Source organism: Thamnophis elegans, chromosome 8 (assembly GCF_009769535.1).
Source record: "Thamnophis elegans isolate rThaEle1 chromosome 8, rThaEle1.pri, whole genome shotgun sequence".
Lineage (NCBI taxonomy): Eukaryota > Metazoa > Chordata > Lepidosauria > Squamata > Colubridae > Thamnophis > Thamnophis elegans.
In genome coordinates, this window is record NC_045548.1 from 16,652,022 (window position 1) to 16,673,724 (window position 21,703).

The window sequence follows — 21,703 nt, forward strand, 5'->3', positions numbered from 1 at the left end:
GACTGAGATTTCTAGGAATTGTACTTCCAACTGGGTTATTATACAGTATATTAAGTTAGAGAAAGTTAGCATATGGGATCCTGGAGGAATCCAGTTTCCAGTTGCAGTATGGTAAGAGTGAGTTAAGACCATAATCATACTGTTTCCACCTTTGTTTTCATCCTAAAACCCTGTTGTTAGTTTTCCAGAGATTTAAACAGAAATATTAAACGTTTATTCTCACAATGAGCTTTTTCATTATTTAGAATTGGTGTTCAAAACTCCCATTACTAAGCAAACATTGTTAAATTTCTTCCCTAGCTCTGTGGAGAGTCAAGGCATTGAAAAACACTTGAAATATTAGGTGCAGTTAGAGAGCTACTGTTAAAGTAAAACTTTACTGAGTTAATATTGCATTGTGCTTTTAAGTACATATTTAGTTTGGATTAATTATAAGTATATATTTAGTTTGGATTTAGTTTAGATTAGCTTTTTTTCTTCAGCATATTATGATATTTAATATTTTTCTATTTTATATGTATTTATTTATTCTACATAATTAAAAGAAATACATCTAATGGAGAGGTTCCAGAGTTGTTTATCAGCTGCAAATGAACTCTGATATGACATCTGCATTTCTTATTGCCACAGTTAGTTCATTTTAAACCTTATATTTTCCTCTTTTTTCATAAAGTGACTCAAATTGATGTACATTGGATTTCTAAATAGTCTCCCATTTATATTGTGTGTGACTGATTCATCCATTATAACTTATAGCTATAATCTCATATAAGTCTGTGGCAGGGGTGGGTTGCTGCCGGTTCCCGCCGGTTCTCACGAAACGGTTGGTCACTGGATCCGGAAGTAAGCCTGCCCCGCCCCCAGCCCTGTATACCCATCCTGACCGTACGGTATTTTGACCCTTCTGTCTCCCCGTTGCTCAGAAAAGCAACTTCGGGAAGGTCCTTTGATAGCAGGCAGGTTCTAGGACGCCTGCCGCCACCAAAGGACCTTCCCGGAGTTGTTTTTCTGAGCAACGGGGAGACAGAAGGGACAAATTACTGTCTATTTTCCCCGTGCTCAGAAAAGCAACTTTGGGAAGGTCCTTTGGTGGCGGCAGGCATCCTGGAGAGACAAACAGACACATACAGAGAGAGAAAGAGACAGAAAGAGAAAGAAAAAAGAAAGAAAAAGAAAGTGGGAGAGGAAGATGAAAGAAAGATAGAGAGATAAAGGGAGAGAGAGAGACAAAAGGAAGGAAGGAAAGAGAAAGAAAGAAAGAAAGAAAGAAAGAAAGAAAGAAAGAAAGAAAGAAAGAAAGAAAGAGAGAGAACTTATGACCACAACTGAGTCCAAAATTTTGGTTACTAAGCAAAAGTGTTGTTAAGTGAGTTTCAGCACATTTTTCAAATTGGCCACGCCTACATGGTCACATGACCTCTGAGCCACTCCCACAAAACAGGCCACACCTACAGAATAGGTTCTAAAAAAAATTGAAACCCACCACTGGTCTGTGGACTGATGGATGCATTTTGAATATTAAGAATTCTTTTTTTTTAAAGATTGCTACCGTGGGGACTTGCCTGTTCATAAAATGGCTGCTATGATGAAATGGGGAGGTGGTTCTTCATCACCTACTTTCTCCTTTGGGATGTTTCTTATCACCCCACTTTATTTGTGCCTTTTCTTTCTGTTTTTTTTTTTTTCATTTTAACTCAAAACTTTGGGCTGCAGCCTTTCAATATTTTTTATTTTCTCACTGCTAATGTGACATTTTTGAAAATAAAAATAAGGCTTTGCCTCATGTCTGCTTCCTAAAATTAAGGGTTTTTGGGGAGGGATGGAGGGAGGGATAAGAGTTGAAATAATTTTTGGAGGAAAACGTCAGATGGAGGAAGATGTCATAATGATGACTACCTGGTATATTTTTTCTCCAAAATAAGACTCATTTAAGTCAACAGTACTTATTCCTGGGTAAATATACATAGGATTGAATTGTAAATATATTCTCCTGGGAAAGTTACTATAATGATAATAGTAAGAATGATCCAACAAAATTATCTTGGGTTTAGAAGAACTAAATTACCCCCCCCCCCCCCAATTCATGTATTAAAGGCAGTTGAATGCAACTTTTTCAGTTTCAGAAGTCGAAACAAGATGAGGGTTTTCAGAATGTTTTTTTTTTGTGGTTAATATTTACTTAAATTACAGAGACATCCTGTATTGCCGTTAAAAATGCATAATACCCATTTAAAGCATCAAGTTGATTTTCTTGTGGAAAATGTTTCCTCAAGAAACATTTGATTTACATCAATTTGTTTAGTGATCAAAGTTACAAAGGCACTGAAAAAAGTAACTTAAGACCCATTTTCACACTTATGACGGTTGCAACATTTCCATTGTCATGTGATCCAAATTCAGATCCTTAGCAACTGACTCATATCTATGACGGTTGTAGTGTCATGTATTCACCTTTTGCAACTTTCTGACAAGCAAAGTCAATGGGGTAAGCAGATTCACTTGACAACTCTGTTACTAATTAAAAACTGGAGCGATTCACTTAACAGTGGCAAGAAAGGTCATAAAGTGGGACAAAACACACCTAACAACAAGCCCATAAGTATATATTGTATTATTTCTTTAGGTCTGTTAAAGTTTCATGGATGATAAATTAAGCACCAGTTTCTTACCTAAAAATTTTGGCTTTCCATTTAAAATGTTTTATGTTGGATAATTTAAAACCACTTGATGACAGCAACTTTAGCAAGAACTGGGAATGGCAACAAAACTGGAAATGTGGTTGCTCCATGTTAGTGCTTTTGTGAATATTGACAGTTTCTTTGGTAAGTTTAATAAAAATGAAAGGTTTAAGAATGCAGCCTTGGGCTAGTCTAGGGTTGTGTTATTATTTTTTCATGCTCTTCTGTTCATATTGGCTCCGTGAAAGGTTTATGCTAGTAAGACAGCACAAATAGATGCAAACTCCTAGGTTTCATAGACTTGGGATAAATAACCTTGCCTGGATCACCTTTGTTGTTTTTCAGGAATTGATTTCTAGAAAAAATAAATCACACCTATTCCTAGCTGGCAAGGACAGTGTGAGGACAGTGTGTATTGAAACTGAGAGAGAAGAAATAGTTTAGAAAATATTTACTGACATTTGTTGTTACTTCCTAGCATAAAACAAACTTGTAGAGGAAAAATATTTTGAGAACATTATTAATAATATATGATCAGAGCTTTTCTTTTTGTCCTTCATTATGAATGTGTAATATTGAAATTCCATGGACATAATTCAGCATTTCCCACAGAAATAAGCCAGGCTTGATTTCTATTCTATAGAAATCATTATTACACAGCTTTGGAAATCCAAAATAATCATCTTGGTTTTTACATGTTATTTGTTGTATAGAAGATTCCTTTTCAGATAGTTTTATCTTCTTTTAGAAAAAAACCATTGACTTATGTTACTATGGAAAATAGTATGTTTGTGCAAATAAATGTATGTATCTGCACAAATATATGGCAGAGGTGGTATTCAGCCGCTTCGCACTGGTTCGCATGAACCAGTAGTGGAAATTTGGCCTGAGTCGCCAAACCAATAGCGACTGCTGACTGGCCATGCACCCAAACTGGTCGCCCGGTTGCCGCTCGCTTGCCCCCCCGCTCGACGTTCGCTTGTCCCACCCGCTCAACACTCGCCCTGCCCACCCACTCGATGTTCACTTGACACTTGCTCACCCCGCCCACCTGATGCTCGCCCATCCCAGCCCTATATATCTTGTCTTCGCTTTGCCACGCATCCCAGCTACTCACCTCACCAGTCGCCCCCGCGCCTTGCCTGCTCTGCTCAGCTCACCAAAGGTAAGTAAGCATGCCGTATGCTTTTCCTTTGTCTTGGGTTGGGGGCACCAGGGATGCACCGTTCTCCAAGGCCTTGCCCCGGAGCCACTACTTGCTTGCCGCCCATTAGCTCTCCGCCTTGCTCACCTACCTCCCGTTCCAGGCACCTTGGTGGTAGGGGGACATGGCGAGGCTCAGATGCCTTTCGCGGGAAGCCTCCAGCAGCCACTGGTCATTTTCAACTTTCTTCTGAGCAACTCCGCTACAGCATCCTCTGACACAGCAGGCCATTCTCCTGGCCGGGTCTGGCGGGTGGCTGCAAGTGGCACCAGCAGGCAATGGAGTGTGCGTGCGCAGCCAACACAAAGAACAGGACGGCAACGATGGTCATGGGACAAATCCCGTGACCATCGCTGCCATTGTCACCCTTTTTGCACCGGCCGTGGGCACATACACACCATTGCCTGCTGGTGCTGCTCACGGCCAGCTGCTGGACCCAGCCAGGAGAACAGCCTGCTGCCCAGGATGGCATCACAGCAGAGCTTCTTGGAAGGCAGCTGCCACCCTGTCTTTAAGGTACTTCGACATGCGGGAGAGGGGGGACCATAAAGAGACAAGCATCCGCAGGAACTGCCTTCCGAGCAGCTCTACTGCAAAGGGAGGCAGAAAAGTTCGGCTTCTCTCTACCGCAGCATTTAACGTGGCTCATGTGATGAGAAGGAGGCGAGAAGCAGCCAGGTTGAACGCTAGAAGACTTGGCCAAACTTTTCTGTGGATTCTGTGGGCATGGTTTGGGTGGGTGTCTCTTGACAGGGTGATGCTGCCCAATCGTGACATCGAGTTGGCCACCCCCACTCGGTCACATGACCCCCCCAATCAAACAGGTAGGGAAAAATCTTGAAACCCACCACTGATATATTCATATTACACACACACACACACACACACACACACACACACACACGGGACTTTTGGTGAGAAGTAGCGCATTCTGGTCTCTTCAACTGTTTCCTAAGGAGAACATTGTGGCAAGGGGTAGGATATCAATCCTGGTTTTACACAGTTAAATAAGGAAAGGTTGCCTCTTATTTGTAGATCAGAGAAAATTGGAACTGTGGTGTGTATGGAAATACTGGTTTTCTTTGGGTTTTTTCCCCCCAACTGCTTTTTGTTTCGTGTTTTACCTTTTAGGTTATGAACCTTATAATGGGAACTTTCTTACTATTTGTAAATCTTAAGATAGAAAAGGAATTCAGTTTGATTTAAGAGGTGAATTAAAATGTTTTTCATCAGGATAGAATTTGGTGGCTCCAAATGTTGCTGAAAAAGCAGTGCTAAAACAAAACTGAAACAAACATAAAAATATATATAATGCATCCAAGCAAAAATAATCATTGTCATAATCTTTACAGAGTGGGTTTATTTAATATTTGGGGCCAATATTATATACCTATGTAAATATCATGAACTCTTATCAACTTGTGGCTGTTTTTCATAACCTGTCTGCACTTTATTTCTTTGATGATAACTTAGATATATGAAGTTTGAATTGATATGGATGAACCTGATGTCTAGTTTTGCATATATTTTAGCTTCCCCTAAATATTTATATTCTAATAAAATGGATTATGATATACATATTATTTTATCGGCTTAATACTTACATTAAAATATAACTAATTTTATCCTTGCTGTACTTAATGCCATAATTGCAATATGCCTCAGAAAAATAATCCTTAACTTCATTTATATTTTATTAAACTGGTAGATCTCAGGCCACTTAGTGAAGAGCCATTGGATGGAATTGTATGATTCAATGATAAGAGAAAATAATTATTTCTTTTATCACATCACAACACCTCTTACCATGTTTCCCTGAAAATAAGACAGGGTCTTATTTTCTTTTGACCCCCCATTTCGCTTGGTCCTTATTATTGGGGGGGGCTTATTGGTTTGGGGTTGCCGGGTGGCTGATCTCTTGTGAGTGTTGCTGCCCTGTTTGCACCGGCCACATGCGCACACACCATTGCCTGCCGGTGCTGCTCATGGCCAGCTGCTGGACCCAGCCAGGAGAACTCTGTACCAGAGTCTTCCAACAGCCAGCCCACAACCATAGAGCATAGTCCCAGAGCGGCCGCTGCTGGAAGACTCGGCAGCGGATCTCTGGAGTATGATGGTGGCAGCGGCGGCAGCGGGATGGCGGTGGTGGTGCCGCCCTGGTCCAGCCCTCAGGGAGAGTTGGGCATGGTGAGGCAGGGAGGCACGCAAACTGGAGGCAGAACAAGTGCTCGCGCAACCTCTCTTTCCAGCTGGGCAGAGCGCCACACTGCTTAGCGCCTTTGGGATATTACTGGGTCGGTGAGTGGCGCTCTGCCCGACTGGAAAGGGGTGTTGATGGTGACTGCTCGTGAGAGCAGTTGCCCGGTAACCCCCCACTCCAGCTGGGCACAGCGCCACCCACCAACCTAGCAGTATCCCAAAGGGGTCAAGCAATGTGAGCACCTTTGCCCCCCTCCCCCAGCTTCTGCGGCTTTGCGCCTTCAGTATATCACTAGGTTGGTGAGTGGTGCTCTGCCTGTCTGGAGGGGGAGTTGTCCAGGGTATTTATTATTGGAGGTGGGTGTATATTTTAGCCCACAGGAAAAATATGGCATGGTCTTATTATCAGGACATGTCGTAATTTCGGGGAAACATGGTACTAGCATTGGATCAGATTTCTAGTGTTCTGCCATTTATACTGAAGAAATCTCTATCCACATTATCAAAATTCTGAATAAACTAGGGAGTCAAATTCTACTTGAAAATAAATTTTCCCTTTTAATTTGATTTTTAAAATATTTTTGTACAAAGAGGCACTAATAAGCTAAACAAGATTAGCCGTGTTAAGCACTTGGATTGTAGGCCTTACAAGAATACTAGCTTGCCTGGAAAGTGAGAAAGAATTTCTGGAATAATGCAATAGCAAGTCACTTCTTTATTGCTATTAAGAAAGCTATCAAAATTTAATCCAGGGTTTGGTTGTATTATTTCTCTATAAATTCAAACCTGTACTTGGGAATAGAATAGGGTAGGATAGGGTAGGGTAGGGTATAATACAATAGAATAGAATATATAGTTCAGTGTTTCTCAACCTTGGCAACTTGAAGATGTCTGGACTTCAACTCTCAGAATTCCCCAGCCAGCGAAAGCTGGCTGGGGAATTCTGGGAGTTGAAGTCCAGACATCTTCAAGTTGCCAAGGTTGAGAAACACTGATATAGTTGGAAGGGACCTTGGAGGTCTTCTAGTCCAACCCCTTGCTCAAGGAACTATCAACAAAGAATCAAATACCAAGTGAAATAAGATCATCATATTGAATCCTCATTTTTTTTTCTGTACATGTTGATGTTTTTGAAATTGGTTGGGAAATCTCAACAGAATTGTACACTTGCTGATATAAGGATGCCACTGTGTTGGTAGTCAATAGTTAATATGCTTAATTAAAAGAGATTGCTTTAATTTTTAATTATCTGAGGCTTGTAAAATTTAAGGAAGGCTTCTCTCTGTATAATTTTACAGTTAATCATTAAGATTCCATAGCAAATACAACTGGGAGGTAACAGATTTTTATAGTGGTGTTTTGTGGAGTGCATTACTGTTAGATATCATGTTTATTTTAATATGTCTTTAAAACCTAGTGCCATCATGATGTGACATGACTACACCTTGCAAAATTCTGAGGCAAAGTCAGGTTGATATGTTGTTCTTTGTTGTTCCAGAGATGAATAATAATGATGAGTATTGTTTTTATGGGGTTATTAATTGTTGAACGTAAAACTATTTCAATTAAGCTGTTTGGAGTGAATCATACAATATACCTCAAACTTTATTAAAGCTCAGCATTACCTTATCCCAGATTTATAGTTGGTTGTATCCATATTTAGTCCATAAATTTCCAGGAGTCTCTCCTAAATATAGCCAAATGTGTATTCCAGCCAGATTTAGTGTCAGTATATCAAGCAATCTCACCATCGTTCTAAGATATATGATATATTAAAATATCCCTAATAAAATTTCCATATGTTCTGTTCTTAACCTTCTCAGGCTGGTTGGTAAATCCAAAAAAGGCCCAGGCCATTTCCATCCTTACTTATAGTAATAAAAATCATGATACATGAAAATAAATTAAGCTTTTTCCTTGTTCAGAAAAACAATGCACTTCAAAGAATGTGATCATTATATTTTATCTATTGAAGATGGGATGTGTTTTTCCTTTGTTCTGAAGAGGTTAATTATGAATGTAGCATTTCATCTAATCAGAGAGTTATGAGTGCATATTTGTGTGCTGTGTGTATACTATGTATATGTACAAAAGGTTCTAGAGAAGAAAGTATATGGTGAAAATAGCTTTTTCAATATTACACACGTAAATAATTATTTCAGTCTTGAGATTTCATGTATCTTATGTGGTGTTTGTTTTTATTTGTTACTATTGTTTTATAGTCCATGGGTTAAATGCTAAGACTGGCTGCCCTTTTATTTTTTTATATTGGAGTGGAAATGTAGTTTGGACATAATGGATTATTGATTGGTCTGAGAACAGCAGAAGCCCCAAGGCCTAGTCATCAATGGTACTTACTCTCCCATTAGAGAATGCATCACTTCATGCAGTCATTTGGGATCCAAATCTGTAGAATATAAGCTTATAATTGTTGATCTTGTAACAGAACAGTTTTTAGGGCAAGGAGCTCTTCATTATTGTGATGGGCTTGCTCCTTCCCTCTCCCATTTGCTCAAATAATAGTTCCTTTGTTTTGGTAGTAAGATAAGCTGGATCAGGATGTTAATGATGTATTTTAATTCATGCCTTATAGTGCTACAGTGTAACCCATAGAATACATTTCTTTGTCTCTGTGAAGACAAACATGACCAGTATACTAAAGCACAAAATATGTACTGAGTGGGTGACAGGGCTATGTTTCTCTATATATCTTGTAAAACCATGCAAGAATGAACCTTTTAGTAAAATTCCTTTTAAAAAAGGGTTCACATTTCTGCTCCATGCTTTCCCTTGTTTTCTATCCTGTGATTCTTCTCTATTTCTCACTGGCGAGATCTGTATTTGCTTAATATATCCTTATAGGTGTGTCTGTCCATGAAGGTTATTATTGGTAGTGCTGTTTCAGAAGCGCCTAATTATTTTCTCAGGAATTTTGGAGCCCGTTTTTAATACCATCATTAACTCAGGAAAGGGAGGGAGAGAAAGCAAATGATGTGGGCAAAGAATCTCAGGGTAAATCTGCAGTGTTAACAGTTGCAGATCTGAAAATAATGCCTTCCAGAACACACACACACACACAGACAAAAACATAGCAGACATCTCTTTGCACAGAATAAAGCAAACTGCCGCTTTAAGCATTTCTGGAGACTAGGATCCTGGAGACAGGATGAGACCAAAGTTCCCAGCCCTTGAAAAATAGGCCACCTAATAAGATTTGCAAAACTGCATCAATTCAAATGAAAATGCAGAGTCAGAAATAAATGGACTCAGCTCACCCTGAATTCTGAGATCAGGCACTTCTGGGGCTGATCCTGAAATGGTGCAGAATATTATTGAGCAAGTGTTTTTTTCACCTGCAGATTTTTTTTTTTTTTTTTAAGGCTTGGCAAAATTTTATCATCTTCTATGGCTTTTGAGGGAATAAAATCAAGGCAAAATCCTGCTAACTTCCCCAATGCCTATGTTCACTCTGAAGGACATATCCTGCTGGTATTTCCTGTAAAAGTCAAGGATGTCCTTACTATTTAAAGACAGACTGTTTCCCCCTCTCTGGTTCATCTTGCTACCCTATTGTCTCCTAAATGCTCTGCTGTTACAGAACAGTTGTGTTTAAAGGATAGGAGCTGAATATTTTTTAAAAAAAAACATGTTTCCTTGTACAAACCTCTTGGCATCACTTCTTTTCTGAAGAGTTTTAATTACAAAATAAACTGCTGTTAAAGAAGTGAAAGCTTATTTTCTTAAGAGATTTTATATATAACATTACAGCACATGAAGTGGAATAGATATAATAATTACTGGTCTAAAATAAAAGTATGATTTAACTGTTGCCTCTAACCTGGGAACGTTGAAATGTGGAGGCAACTTTAAAAATTCTCAACCAGAAAGGTTCATCTTCTTTTCATTTCATTTTCTATTCTGGCTAGATCTTAAGAGAATTCCTGTACTAACACAAACCATTGGTATGCATTATGAGCTGGTTATATGAAGGTAAGATAGAATTTGTCACGGTGATAATAGATATAGATGATTCATTGCTCATGGCCCTTTTATGGCATGGAATTGAGCTGTGAAGGACAAAACACCATGATAGCACACTAATATCAACAAGAGTATATTATTATCAATTTAGTCTACGTATACTTGCAGATAGCATTCTCTGTTGCTAAATCAAATGAAATATTTATTATTAGGGCCACCTTACACTTGCTGTTTGTCCAATGGCTGATAAGCAATAGTCCTAATTTCTGATTGAAATCAGTTACCCCGCCCCATGGGTCTGGTTCAACCTGGTTAGCAAAACACAACCCAAACTCAAGTCCTTAGTCTCCCTTTGGAAAGCCTCTGCCCATTAGGGTTTGAAGATGCCAGGAATCATCTTAAGCAATGTAACTGGGATACTGAGTTTCCAACCAGTTTAAGCCTAGTATCCAACTTTACAAATTATGAATTCTTTTCAAATGGCCATATGCCCTTATCTTAACTCTCTTTAATTCTAATTCTGAAATTCTCTTGGTTAGGTTGGATACACTACCCTCTGCAAGGGTAGTAATATAAAAAACATCCTTTTTCAGCAGTGCTTATGTACATGTGGAGATGTCCCTATGGAACAAGCCATATGTTCCTTTGTTGCTTTCTACTGGGAATCAAGGAAGATACATATCTCTCCCATTTTAAAGAATTGCCCCGGTGGACAGCACAGTGTTTAGCTGACCATGCTTTTGTCTCATCAGGCTTCTGACATCTTTCCAAGGATATTTTTTGCTACCATTTGTTTTATCCCTACTACCTGCAGTTGAAGTGTAGCAAGAATTTTCATGATTGCCATTGCTAATTGTATTATAGTTGCTATAATAATGTATTTTGTATACGTTTACTGTGTTTCCCCGAAAATAAGACCGGGTCTTATTTTCTTTTGATCCTCCGAAATAAACCCTTGGCCTTATTTTTGGGGAGGTCTTATTATTTTTGAGGTGCAGGAGGTGGCAAGCGTGGTCACCTCATGGCTGCTGCTGCGTTGCAATATTTTCGGGGAGGGCTTATTTTAGGCGGATGTGTTCAAAAGCCCAATTAGGCTTATTATCTGGGAAGGCCTTATTTTCAGGAAGACAGGGTATTGTATTTTATATGTTTTTAAAATAATAATTACATAATTATATGTTTCATTGTTCTGATCTCTGACCTGAAAGCCCTAAATAAAGCTTTGATTTGAATTATGGCAACAGACCAGAACAGAACACATTTCCATTACTGATTAACAGAACTGGATCTATCCCTGGTCTTAAAATCTACCATGCTGTTCATATAAATTGGTTAATATACTTCAGGAATAATCGCTTTGGGGAGATGTTTTACATAAAATATATCTGTGGCACATACTTTCTGGGAGGAGAATTAAAATTAGGTGGGGCAGAAATATAGATACCTTGAAGCAGAAATGTGAATCCTCATTTTGAAGTATTAGGTATACAAAGGTTACCCGTGGATCCATACTTTGTAAATTAGATGCATCTTCACCAACAGGGAGACAGGATTATTTTTTTCTTAAAAAGCAGGGTAGATTAAAAAAAGAAAGAAAGTATTTTTCCATTAAACGTGAAGCACTTGTAATAAACAAGTAGAAAGGTTCTTCAGTATATAAAAGAGATTGTATATGCATGTATCGATCATTTATTTGCAGGGCAGAAAAAAACAGCATCTAATTTTGAATCGGTACTACAGAAAATACCAGATGTTCCTCCTCTAAAATGAAGTTTTCTACAGATTTTAATGTAGCAAAATTGTGAACGCATTCCTATAACTTTATTTGTATTAAAAAGGATATTAGCAATCAACTAAGAAAAAAAATAGCCGTAGTTGTTCATTTAATGGGCTTGTTTATAGGAATTTTATTTAACTAAAATAAGATGCATCCTTTTCTGTATGTCTGCATGTTTAAGAAAACGTTTTTTTAACAAGGTTAGCTTACTGGGTCCTACAGAAATCCTTTATCTCTAGACAAACAAAATTTTGGCTGTTTTTCATGAAATTATACATGTGTATAAAACCACAGACTTAAAATATTACAGTTACTTCAAAAAAGGGCTTATTAAGTTGAAGCCACATGCACACTATTTTTTTCTTTTGGAAAGACAAATTTAACTGTTTGTGAGATTGATGATCTTATTTTTAGCACATACCAATTACATGCATACTCTGTATCCCAGTAACTGAACCTACTATTTCGTAAGTTTGTTTATGTTATCTTACTGAGCTTATGAAATATCCTACTGGTTTTTCTGAATTATAATATCATCCAAGTTAAAATTTGATACATTTGTGTGTACCAAGAGTTTGATTTAGATGAAAAGAAAACCTTAACAGAGGCCTGTCACAAGGGGAGTAACAAAGAAGAATGTTGTGAATGTGCTTCAAATGAAATGCTTTTGCATTTAGTAATGAGGTGTTGTGCTTTTGTTTTGGTTGCAGGTTTTGTTTGCCATTTGATTCAGAAACATCAATGAACGCTTATATCCAGAATGCTCTCAAGCTGAGAAGCAATTTGAATATAGGAATGAAGAGATAGAGGCTTGGTAAGAAACATCCCCAATAGAAATTTCAACATAATTTTCCACTCCTGGGCAGGGCTTTTACCTGTTGACTGATGTTGTTGGAATACAGATGGATTGTAGTGTAGGTGCAAACATGGAATTACGAAGAGCCTCCAGTCCTCACAGGATGAATAAGAATGATGTGGATGCAGACAAATCCATGTTGCACAGCTGCTGCATTTGTGGCAAGAGTTTTCCCTTCCAGAGCTCACTCTCACAACACATGAGGAAGCACACAGGGGAGAAGCCCTATAAGTGCCCTTACTGTGATCACAGAGCTTCCCAAAAGGGCAACTTAAAGATCCATATCCGGGGTCATAGAACAGGCACAATAAGCCAGAGGAATGACGTGGAGACGGTGGGAGAGGCCCCACTTAATGAGATGAAGGTCTTCGAAGGCTTTGATGGTTGCACCAGCCCTACCAAAAGCACCTCTGCTTGCAACAAAATATTGAATGGAACAGTTCCCTCAGAGGATAGCAAGATCTTGCTCAGAAGCAGCAGAAAAGAGGCATTGGCCGATGATGTTAAATTATGTACTGTTCAGTGCAACTTCTGTAAAAGCAAATTTGAAGGGAAGAAAGAGTTGGAGCAACACATACATCAAGTCCACAAGCCTTTCAAATGTAGGCTGTGTAATTACATGACCCTAAGACAGGAGACCCTTTTAAACCACATAGAAAGAGATCATATTACAACTCAAATTCCAAATGGGGAAGCCTACCCTGAGACTTGTAAGCCTGAGTCCAGTGCTGGAGAATTCCCTTGTGAAGTCTGTGGACAAGCCTTTAGTCAAACATGGTTCCTCAAAGCTCATATGAAGAAGCATCGAGGGACATTTGACCACGGGTGTCACATTTGTGGCCGGAAATTTAAAGAGCCCTGGTTCCTTAAAAACCACATGAAATCTCATGGCCCCAAATCTGGGAGTAAAAATAAGCCAAAAAGTGATTTAGAGCCCATTGCCACTATCAATGATGTCATTCAAGAAGAGACAATTGTGACTGGATTATCCCTCTATGAAGTTTGTACCAAGTGTGGAAACCTGTTTACAAATATGGAGAGCCTAAAAGCACATAATTCTGTACATTGTAAGTCTCAAGGAATTTGCAGTGATCCCAGAGGAGAGAGACTAATAGATGGAGATTTGGATTCATCTATAGCAAAACAGTTTTTCTTCCAATATCTGAACTTGAGGCCGTCTGTATGGATAGAAGGTGTTTCAAGGGGCCAGTCAGGTAAAAGAGTAGCTGAGCTGGATCCAGTCAACAGTTACCAAGCTTGGCACTTGGCTACCAAAGGGAAAGTTGCAGAGCCTTCTGAGTATGTTAAGTATTTAGGATGGGATGAAGTTTTGGCAGATGCTGATGTCACGTATGACAGGGATAAAAGGGAATATATTCTTGTTAGTCAAGAGAAACGCAAGCAAGACCAAGATTCATCCAACTCTTCCAGTAATCCAAAGAAGAAGAACTGCACAGGTGGCCGTTCAGAGAAAAGCAATAATGCACAAGCAGGGGACAACTGCATCCTTGGTCAAGATGACCTAGAATACAGACCATCCTCCCGTCAAAGCAGAAGGGCATCACAGAACAAGTCCACCGAGTGCTTTGAGTGTGGCAAGATCTTCCGCACATATCACCAAATGGTCCTTCATTCCCGAGTCCACAGGAAAGAACGCCGAAGCTTCAGTGAAGGCGGTTCAGTAGTTCAGCATGATAGATATGGTTCCAATAGTGAGGATGGTGATTCTGGATCTGTGAGTGCACCAAGTACACCAAGTTCTGCTTCTGCTCAAGAAGATTCAGTCACCTCTGGAATAGGTGAAGAGGGTCCTGAGGATAGTTCTGAGGAAGGAATACATGAGCCATCCCCATGTAAGTATCTGTAGGTAACTGCATTTTAATTCACAAGTCTTTATTTTGTTTTCTTTTTTGCAAAACTTTATACAGATATTCCTCGACTTGTGACCATGATTGAGCCTGAAATTTATGTTGCTAAGTGAGACATTTTGTTACGTGAGTCTTGCCTCCATTTTACGACCTTTTTGCCACAGTTGTTAAGTTAATCATTGTAGTGGTTAAGTTAGTAATATGATTGTTAAGTGAATCTGGTTTATCCATTGACGTTGCTTGTCAGAAGGTCACAAAAGCTGATCATATGATCCCGGGACACTGCAACCTTCATAAATATGAGTTGGTTTCCAGTTGTCTGAATTTTGATCATGTGACCATGGGGATGCTGCAATGGACATAAGTGTGAAAAATGGTCATAAATCACTTTTTCCCAGTGATGATGTAACTTCAAATGGTCACTAAAGGAACTGTTGTAAGTCGAGGATGACCTGTTCATGTTTAGTGTTAGTTATGGTTTAAAAAAAAAAAAAGATCTAAAAGCACAGATAGAATTTCACCAGCTGTTTAAAGTGGTGAAATGGTTTTTGGCCATGGATTGATTCAAGGATACATTATAGGTAGTCCTTGTTTAGCCAATTTCGGACTGGCAGCTTAATTGATAAGCGGTCACTAAGTGAAACCATCCCTTTGTTTATGATCTTACTTGAGATTTCCTTTGCTGTATAGACTTGTAAAGGTTGTAAATGCAAGGATTGATCATAACAATGACGTGCAGGCAGGGGAGGCAGGGGAGGCAGAGCCTCACCACTGTTATCATGAAAAGAAAAAAAAAATGTAAAAGGAAAAAGGCTGACGTAGTTGGTGCCAGAGTCACAGTGGATGACTCTCTTAGTGCTTAACTGTTTAAAAAAGCCTCTTAAAAAGTGTCCTCTACAGGAGGAGGCGGGAGAACCACGTGTCTCATTTAGTCTGACTTTATGATCACTCAAGCAGAGTTAAGCAAGGGTTAAAAGCCGAAAAATTCCTTATGTAGATGAGGCACATAGTTCTCTTTCCTCCTCCTGTAGAGGGTGTTTTTTTAGAGGTTTTTTTAAACAGTTAAGCAGAGTCATCCATTGGGGATTCTGTCAGCAGCTAACCCAGCCTGACCTCAGCAGCTCTTGCCTTTTTCCTTTTATATTTTTACATTTTCATGATGGCAGGCAAGAGCAGAGTTGAAATCCTGTGTGATTGTAAAAAAGCTGGAAAAGATATGTGGGTCAGAGGGAGGGGAAGGAATTCAAAATTAATGTAATTTGTAAGTAATTGTAAGAAATTTTTGTGTGTGTGCATATGTTTGTTTCTTCACTCAAGAGGGAAGGGGGTGGAGAGGCAGGGAGGGCAGCCTGCCAGCAGAGGCGGGTCTTTTACCCACCTCTGCTGGCGGGCTGGCGCTTTCTTTTGCTGCAAAAGAAAGAAAGAGGCTTTTGGCCACCCCACCGCTATGTCCGACATAGAGGCGTCCCACCTCTATGTCGGACATAGCGGCGGGGCGCCCAACAGCTGCTTTCTTTCTTTTTGCCTCACCAGCCATAAACCTCACCGCATGTCACTGGATCATAAAGTTTCTTCTTCAGCACCATTGTACCTGCGAATGGTTGCTAAGTGAGGCTAAAGGAAGATTGCTGGTAATTGTATTTAAAGCTATTGAAACTATTGAGCAGTTAGCTGGGTAGTTCTATTAGGATTAAAGTTTGACTATGGTTGCCTAAACTGCACCTTGTTTGGTGTTCAGTTTGCCTTATGTGAAGGAAATAATAGAGCTCGGATTCCATGGAAGAGTCAATCTGGATTGAGAATATTATTTATATTTAGAACTACTATATATGGCTAAAAGCAGGTTCCAGTCCTTTAAACTATCTTTATTAGCATGATAACTAGTACAAAATGATGGAGGGGACAGGGCAGTGCATAAGGATTGAATGTTTAATAGAACTAATATCTGGATTTGACCAAGTTCCTTAAAATTGTATTTTTATGGTGGTCAATTTCCATTTAACATTCATTATACTCAAATAGTAAACTAGGTGAGATTTTTGTTGCTGGAGTATGCCAGAATACTGAAGTATGCCTTGTGGACTAGTCATCCACAAGGAAAGGTTTATGTCTGTTTCACCTGAATGGCATCCTCCATTCCAGAAGCACTGACTAGGAAAGACATGTGTAATTAACTTTACCTTTGTTGTTGGTTTATTCTCAGCTATTTTCTAGGCACTGAATTGCACTTTGTATCAACAGCTCTATTTCTCTGAGTACATAACTCACATAGTAGATTTAATTACGTCAAAGCTTTTAAAAATCTGATATTATTACAGTAATCTTTTAATTTAGTAGACTTGAGTTTAGTGAGTTTCATATTTAATGGACAAATTTGTTTTTGGACAAAAATGGGTTTGTCCAAATGTCTCAAAGTAGTATATTTAAAACATTCACTGCTCCCCCTCATAATCGATATTCACTGTTATCGATAAAGTATTTTTTTCATATTTAAATATATTTTGGGACGCAAAAAATCCTCTTTGCTATAAAATGAACATTAGGCAGCATTGGAAAACTACTCCTTCTTAATTTGTTAAACTGAGTTTATTATAATATGAAAATTTTGAATTGGCAGAATATGTCTGAGCATTAAAATTGGAGTTCCAGATTGTATGGATAAATTACCTAGGTTTAGAATATATATTTTGGATATTTACCATAGCAGGCCCAACTTGATGCTTCTAAATGTTTTCAGAGAACCATTTCTCGACTTAACAGCTAACCCAGCCAGTAGCATGTCCAAAATATAAATATAATTCGAATAAACCTAACCTAACCTAAAATATATGGTGGTATAAAACTTGGGGAAGGTAAAATTCACTGAGAAATACTGCATTTTGCCATACTGTCCTCATCACAGATTTGTTGGATAGATTTGGGGTGCTTATTTTGCTCTAATCTATGTGATGCTCTCCATGATTCAATAATGATAATATTTAAAGTTTAATGATTATTTAACAATCATCAGTAAAATATATGCATATTCTTTTTCTTCTTCCGTTTTGATCCTGTGCTTTTGAAAGTTGTATTCAAAAAACTCCTAGACTAATTAATCCCTGTGGATTACTGCAATCCTTAGAGTCTGACTCTGGCTAAATACAACAAATTATTCTTCAACTAGAAGCAGGGTAAATATTTGAAAGAACACTACTGCGATTGCATTTGTATCATATTTTTCATTGCTTACTTCTCTTTGTTTATGAGGCTCTTTCAGATTCTCTTAAATTCCAGGGATTTTTTTTTCTACAGCTTGTATATATATTGTTAGTAGCACAGTGCCTTTCTGCTGACATTTCTTCCTCTTGAGAGTTAGATGATTTGAGTTTTCAGATTTTTATTATGCAGGGGGAAGCTAGAGAAATAATCAGTGCAGTATTGAGAAGTTTAAAATGCATTTTGAGTTGCTATACCAAGGAGCTTTTCTCATATTAACCAGTGACACATTTAAGCTGGTCAGCCTAGTTTATTCAGCCAAAAGCAATCATTGCTTTCCACTGAGTGTTAAGTACTTAAATCAGACAGCATTTGCAAATGTGTTTATTGCAATCATTTTTATAAATTGACATACACTTTAAATTGTATGTTTGTAATGGCTGAAACTTTCATATTTCATCACTGTAAATTAGCTTAATCTTCAACATTTTAACAATGTTAATATTTTCAAAAAAGCATTTCTCAAATCATTAGTAAGGTCAGATGTGAAATTTATTTTATTTTATGTCTTACTCCATATCTATACCTTAGAGCAAGTTTAGCATTTGGACATAAATGGATTATTAATGATGAAGTAAAAATATACTACCATCAGTTAACATTAAAAACAAATTATCAGGAAATATTGTGGGAGAAAGAGTTTCACGTTTTAAGGCTAAAGAACAGGTACAAAAAATAATTCTTTGTTCATTTCCCCAAATATTGATGAGACTTACACGTGTGTATAAATGTGTGTGTATGTGTATTCACACATCTACATGCAGACATTAATAAAACAGGAAGGACAACTTGTAAATATATATAAAAGGTTCTGTTCCAGTTGCTTGCTGGTCATATTATAACTTTAAATTAAACATTTATTTTAGAGAAATATTTACCTGATAAAATAACAATGCTGGCATCAGGTTTTGATTCCCTCCTCTGGGGGGTGGGATTTCGTAAGCTGTCTGGCACACTGGGAAGGCCTCCTTCCTTGCAACCACCCATCTAATTTAATTTGACAGAAGTACCCTGCAGAGAAAGAAATAATAATCTTCATCAATTTGATATTCTCGCTGATTTGGTAGAAAGTCCCCTGATCTCAGTGGAAGTTATAGTAAAAATATAAGATTGCAATGTTAATAATTAAATACACAGTTACTATCTGGCATTACATTAGGACAAAGTTTCTTGTCTAATGGATGTGGATTGTCATCAATAAAATAATGCTTATTATGTAGTCACTCTGGAATTGCGGAAATCTCATAGGAAGTTGGAGTCTGCCTTTCCAGAAGCAAATGACAACAGTCCTATTCTGTGAACTTTGGGGGAGAGCTTATTTTATATCTTGTTTCCTGTTTATTTCCAAGTTCTTTTTACAATGTTTTAACTATTTTCAGCGCATCACATATTTTGTCAAGGCAATGTGTAAATCAGCCAAGTAAATAAATAAATAATGAGAACAAATAGAACTGACCAAATTTAATTATGAAAGTTGGTTTACAAATATATTTTAATATGGCTTTGCTGTTTGCAGAGCTCAAAGTATTTCTGAGGCATGTAAATAAATTTTAAATAATTTGAGGGCTCATAAATTGAAAGAAACATTAAAATAATAGATTGCATTATTATGTAAGAAGCCGCTGGGAGACATTTATGTGAATAATTGCTTATCACATTTGTTCTTGGTTATGTGAGATAAAAGTCAAGAGTCTCTTATGTTACCCTTCCTATTTGCAGAGTTCATTGACTCAAGTATTGCTAAGTAGGTCAAATGCAGAACTACATAAACTTTATCGAAAAAATAAAATTCAAGATAAAAGTGTAACATGTTGCTGAATATAATAATTATAGCTAAATTTTAAAAACTGGTGAGTGGGATTAACTCGCTGCAAATTCAGCAAGCCAACATTTGAAAAATCCCAAATTGAAGTAAACGTCAATTCATTAGTTGCATTATTAAGTTTTTGCCCTGATACTTTTCCCCATCATCACAATGATCAAGTTGAATAAATATATGGAATATATTATATTAATCTTCTGCTCTTTCCTCGATTATTAGGCATTATGGTAGAATAGAATAGAATTCTTTATTGGCCAAGTGTTATTGGACACACAAGGAATTTGTCTTTGGTGCATGTGCTTTCAGTGTACATAAACAGACAAGATACATTCGTCAACAATCATAAGGTACAACACTTAATGATAGTCATAAGGTACAAATAAGCAATCGGGAAACAATATCACTATAAATCGTAAGTATGCAAGCAACAAAATTACAGTCATGCAGTCATAAGTGGGAGGAGATGGGTGATAGAAATGATGGTATAAGTATTGGTCACCTTTTTCCTTTCTGTTTTTTGTGGATTGGTTTTATAATTGGGAAGGGTGAGCTAGATTATATTGGCTATTGTTTTTATTTAATATAAATGAATCAAAGGAATAAAATATTTTTATTTGTTAAAGAAGTTAACTTTTAATTTTGGCCAGAGTCCAAAATTAAGTTCAATTTTAAGATAGTTATAATAAAAAGGAATTAAGTATTACAAAAAATAAAAAAATCTTACACAGATCTATTCTATTAAATTATTGAAACTATTAATGAGGTTTGTTTTTAAAATTAAATTATTTTACTTATAGCTGTAGGTTGGACAATAGAGATATTTTCTAGAGTTATCACAAGCTTGTGAAATTATAACTAGAGAGTTTTAAATGATTGCCCTGAGGGACCTGAGATTTTAAACAGATTAAACTAAATTTATGTTGTGAATAGAAATGGTGATTGAGCAAAATTTAGCTCCATTCATAGAATAATCTCTGAAGTGTTTGCTAGAAGGGAAGGAATAAGATCAGCATCTGTTTTGCTGGGTCTGATTGTTAGAAGGAGTGTAATTAAATCTTTACGCCAATTTACGTAAAAGGGGCAATGAAGAAGGACATGTGCTATTGATTCCGTTTCCTTCAACAGACATGGAGATAAATAATCTTTTATGGGTGCTAATGTAAAAACTTCTGTATGTTAGGTACAATATGTATTTATTCATTCAGTTTATATAGCTGTCTGTGTCACATTTGTGACTTTGTTTGGTTTACACCAGTAACAAGAAAGCAATAAAAAACACAATAAATAACCGAAACAAAATAATTTAAAATAGCAAAACCATAAAATATAATCTGTTCAATCATAGATTATAAACAGTAGGATCATTTTATGGGTTCATACCTCCACCAGATACCAGGCATAGTGGCAAAACCATGTTTCCAGAGCCTTCTGAAAGGTTACAAGAGTTGCTGCTGATCTAACCTTATGGAGGGATGATGAGTGCCACTGCAGAGGACACTCCTTAATAGGCAAAATCCATAACATGTGGGAAAGATTTTGGATCACTGCAAATTGTATCTCTAATATGTCTGAAATATAGGTCTTTGGACTAAAGTTTTGGCCCTGTAGTAAATCCAGGTTAATTTTTTTTATTTCTGGTAGAGTTTTCTGATAGCAAATTGTGATTACATCGGAGGTGGGTTCCTAGCAGTTCGCACCAGTTCGGTAGAACCGGTTCATTTCATTTCGTTTCATTTATTGAATTTCTATGCTGCCCAATCCCAGAGGACTCCGGGCGGCTTACAGAAATGAATTTTTTTTAAAAAAGAATTATTAAAAACAATGGGACACAACAAAGTTAAAAAGGAACACAACAGACACCCAATCAGAAGGGGCTGGACCTCAATCAAGGGTTCAACAGCCCCAAGCCTGCCGGAAAAGCCAGGTTTTAATGGCTTTGCGAAAAGCCATGAGAGTGGTCAGGGCCTAGATCTCTGGGGGCAGCTCATTCCATAGGGCCGGAGCGGCAACAGAGAAGGCCCTACTCCTAGGCGTAGGCACCCGTAGAAGGCGCATCCTGTGCG

At 37.8% G+C, this 21,703-nt stretch overlaps 1 protein-coding gene across 7 annotated transcripts in view; it reads left to right on the top strand.

Moving 5' to 3' along the window:
- The window catches only part of ZNF516 (zinc finger protein 516), a 132,544-nt gene that overhangs the window by 45,409 nt on the left and 65,432 nt on the right, over positions 1-21,703 (top strand). For all 7 annotated transcript variants that reach the window (XM_032222589.1, XM_032222592.1, XM_032222590.1 and 4 more), the window contains one exon: positions 12,550-14,548. In XM_032222589.1, coding sequence (XP_032078480.1) covers positions 12,742-14,548 — 1,807 coding nt within the window. In that variant the 5' untranslated portion in view covers positions 12,550-12,741. The remainder of the gene's footprint in view (positions 1-12,549; positions 14,549-21,703) is intronic.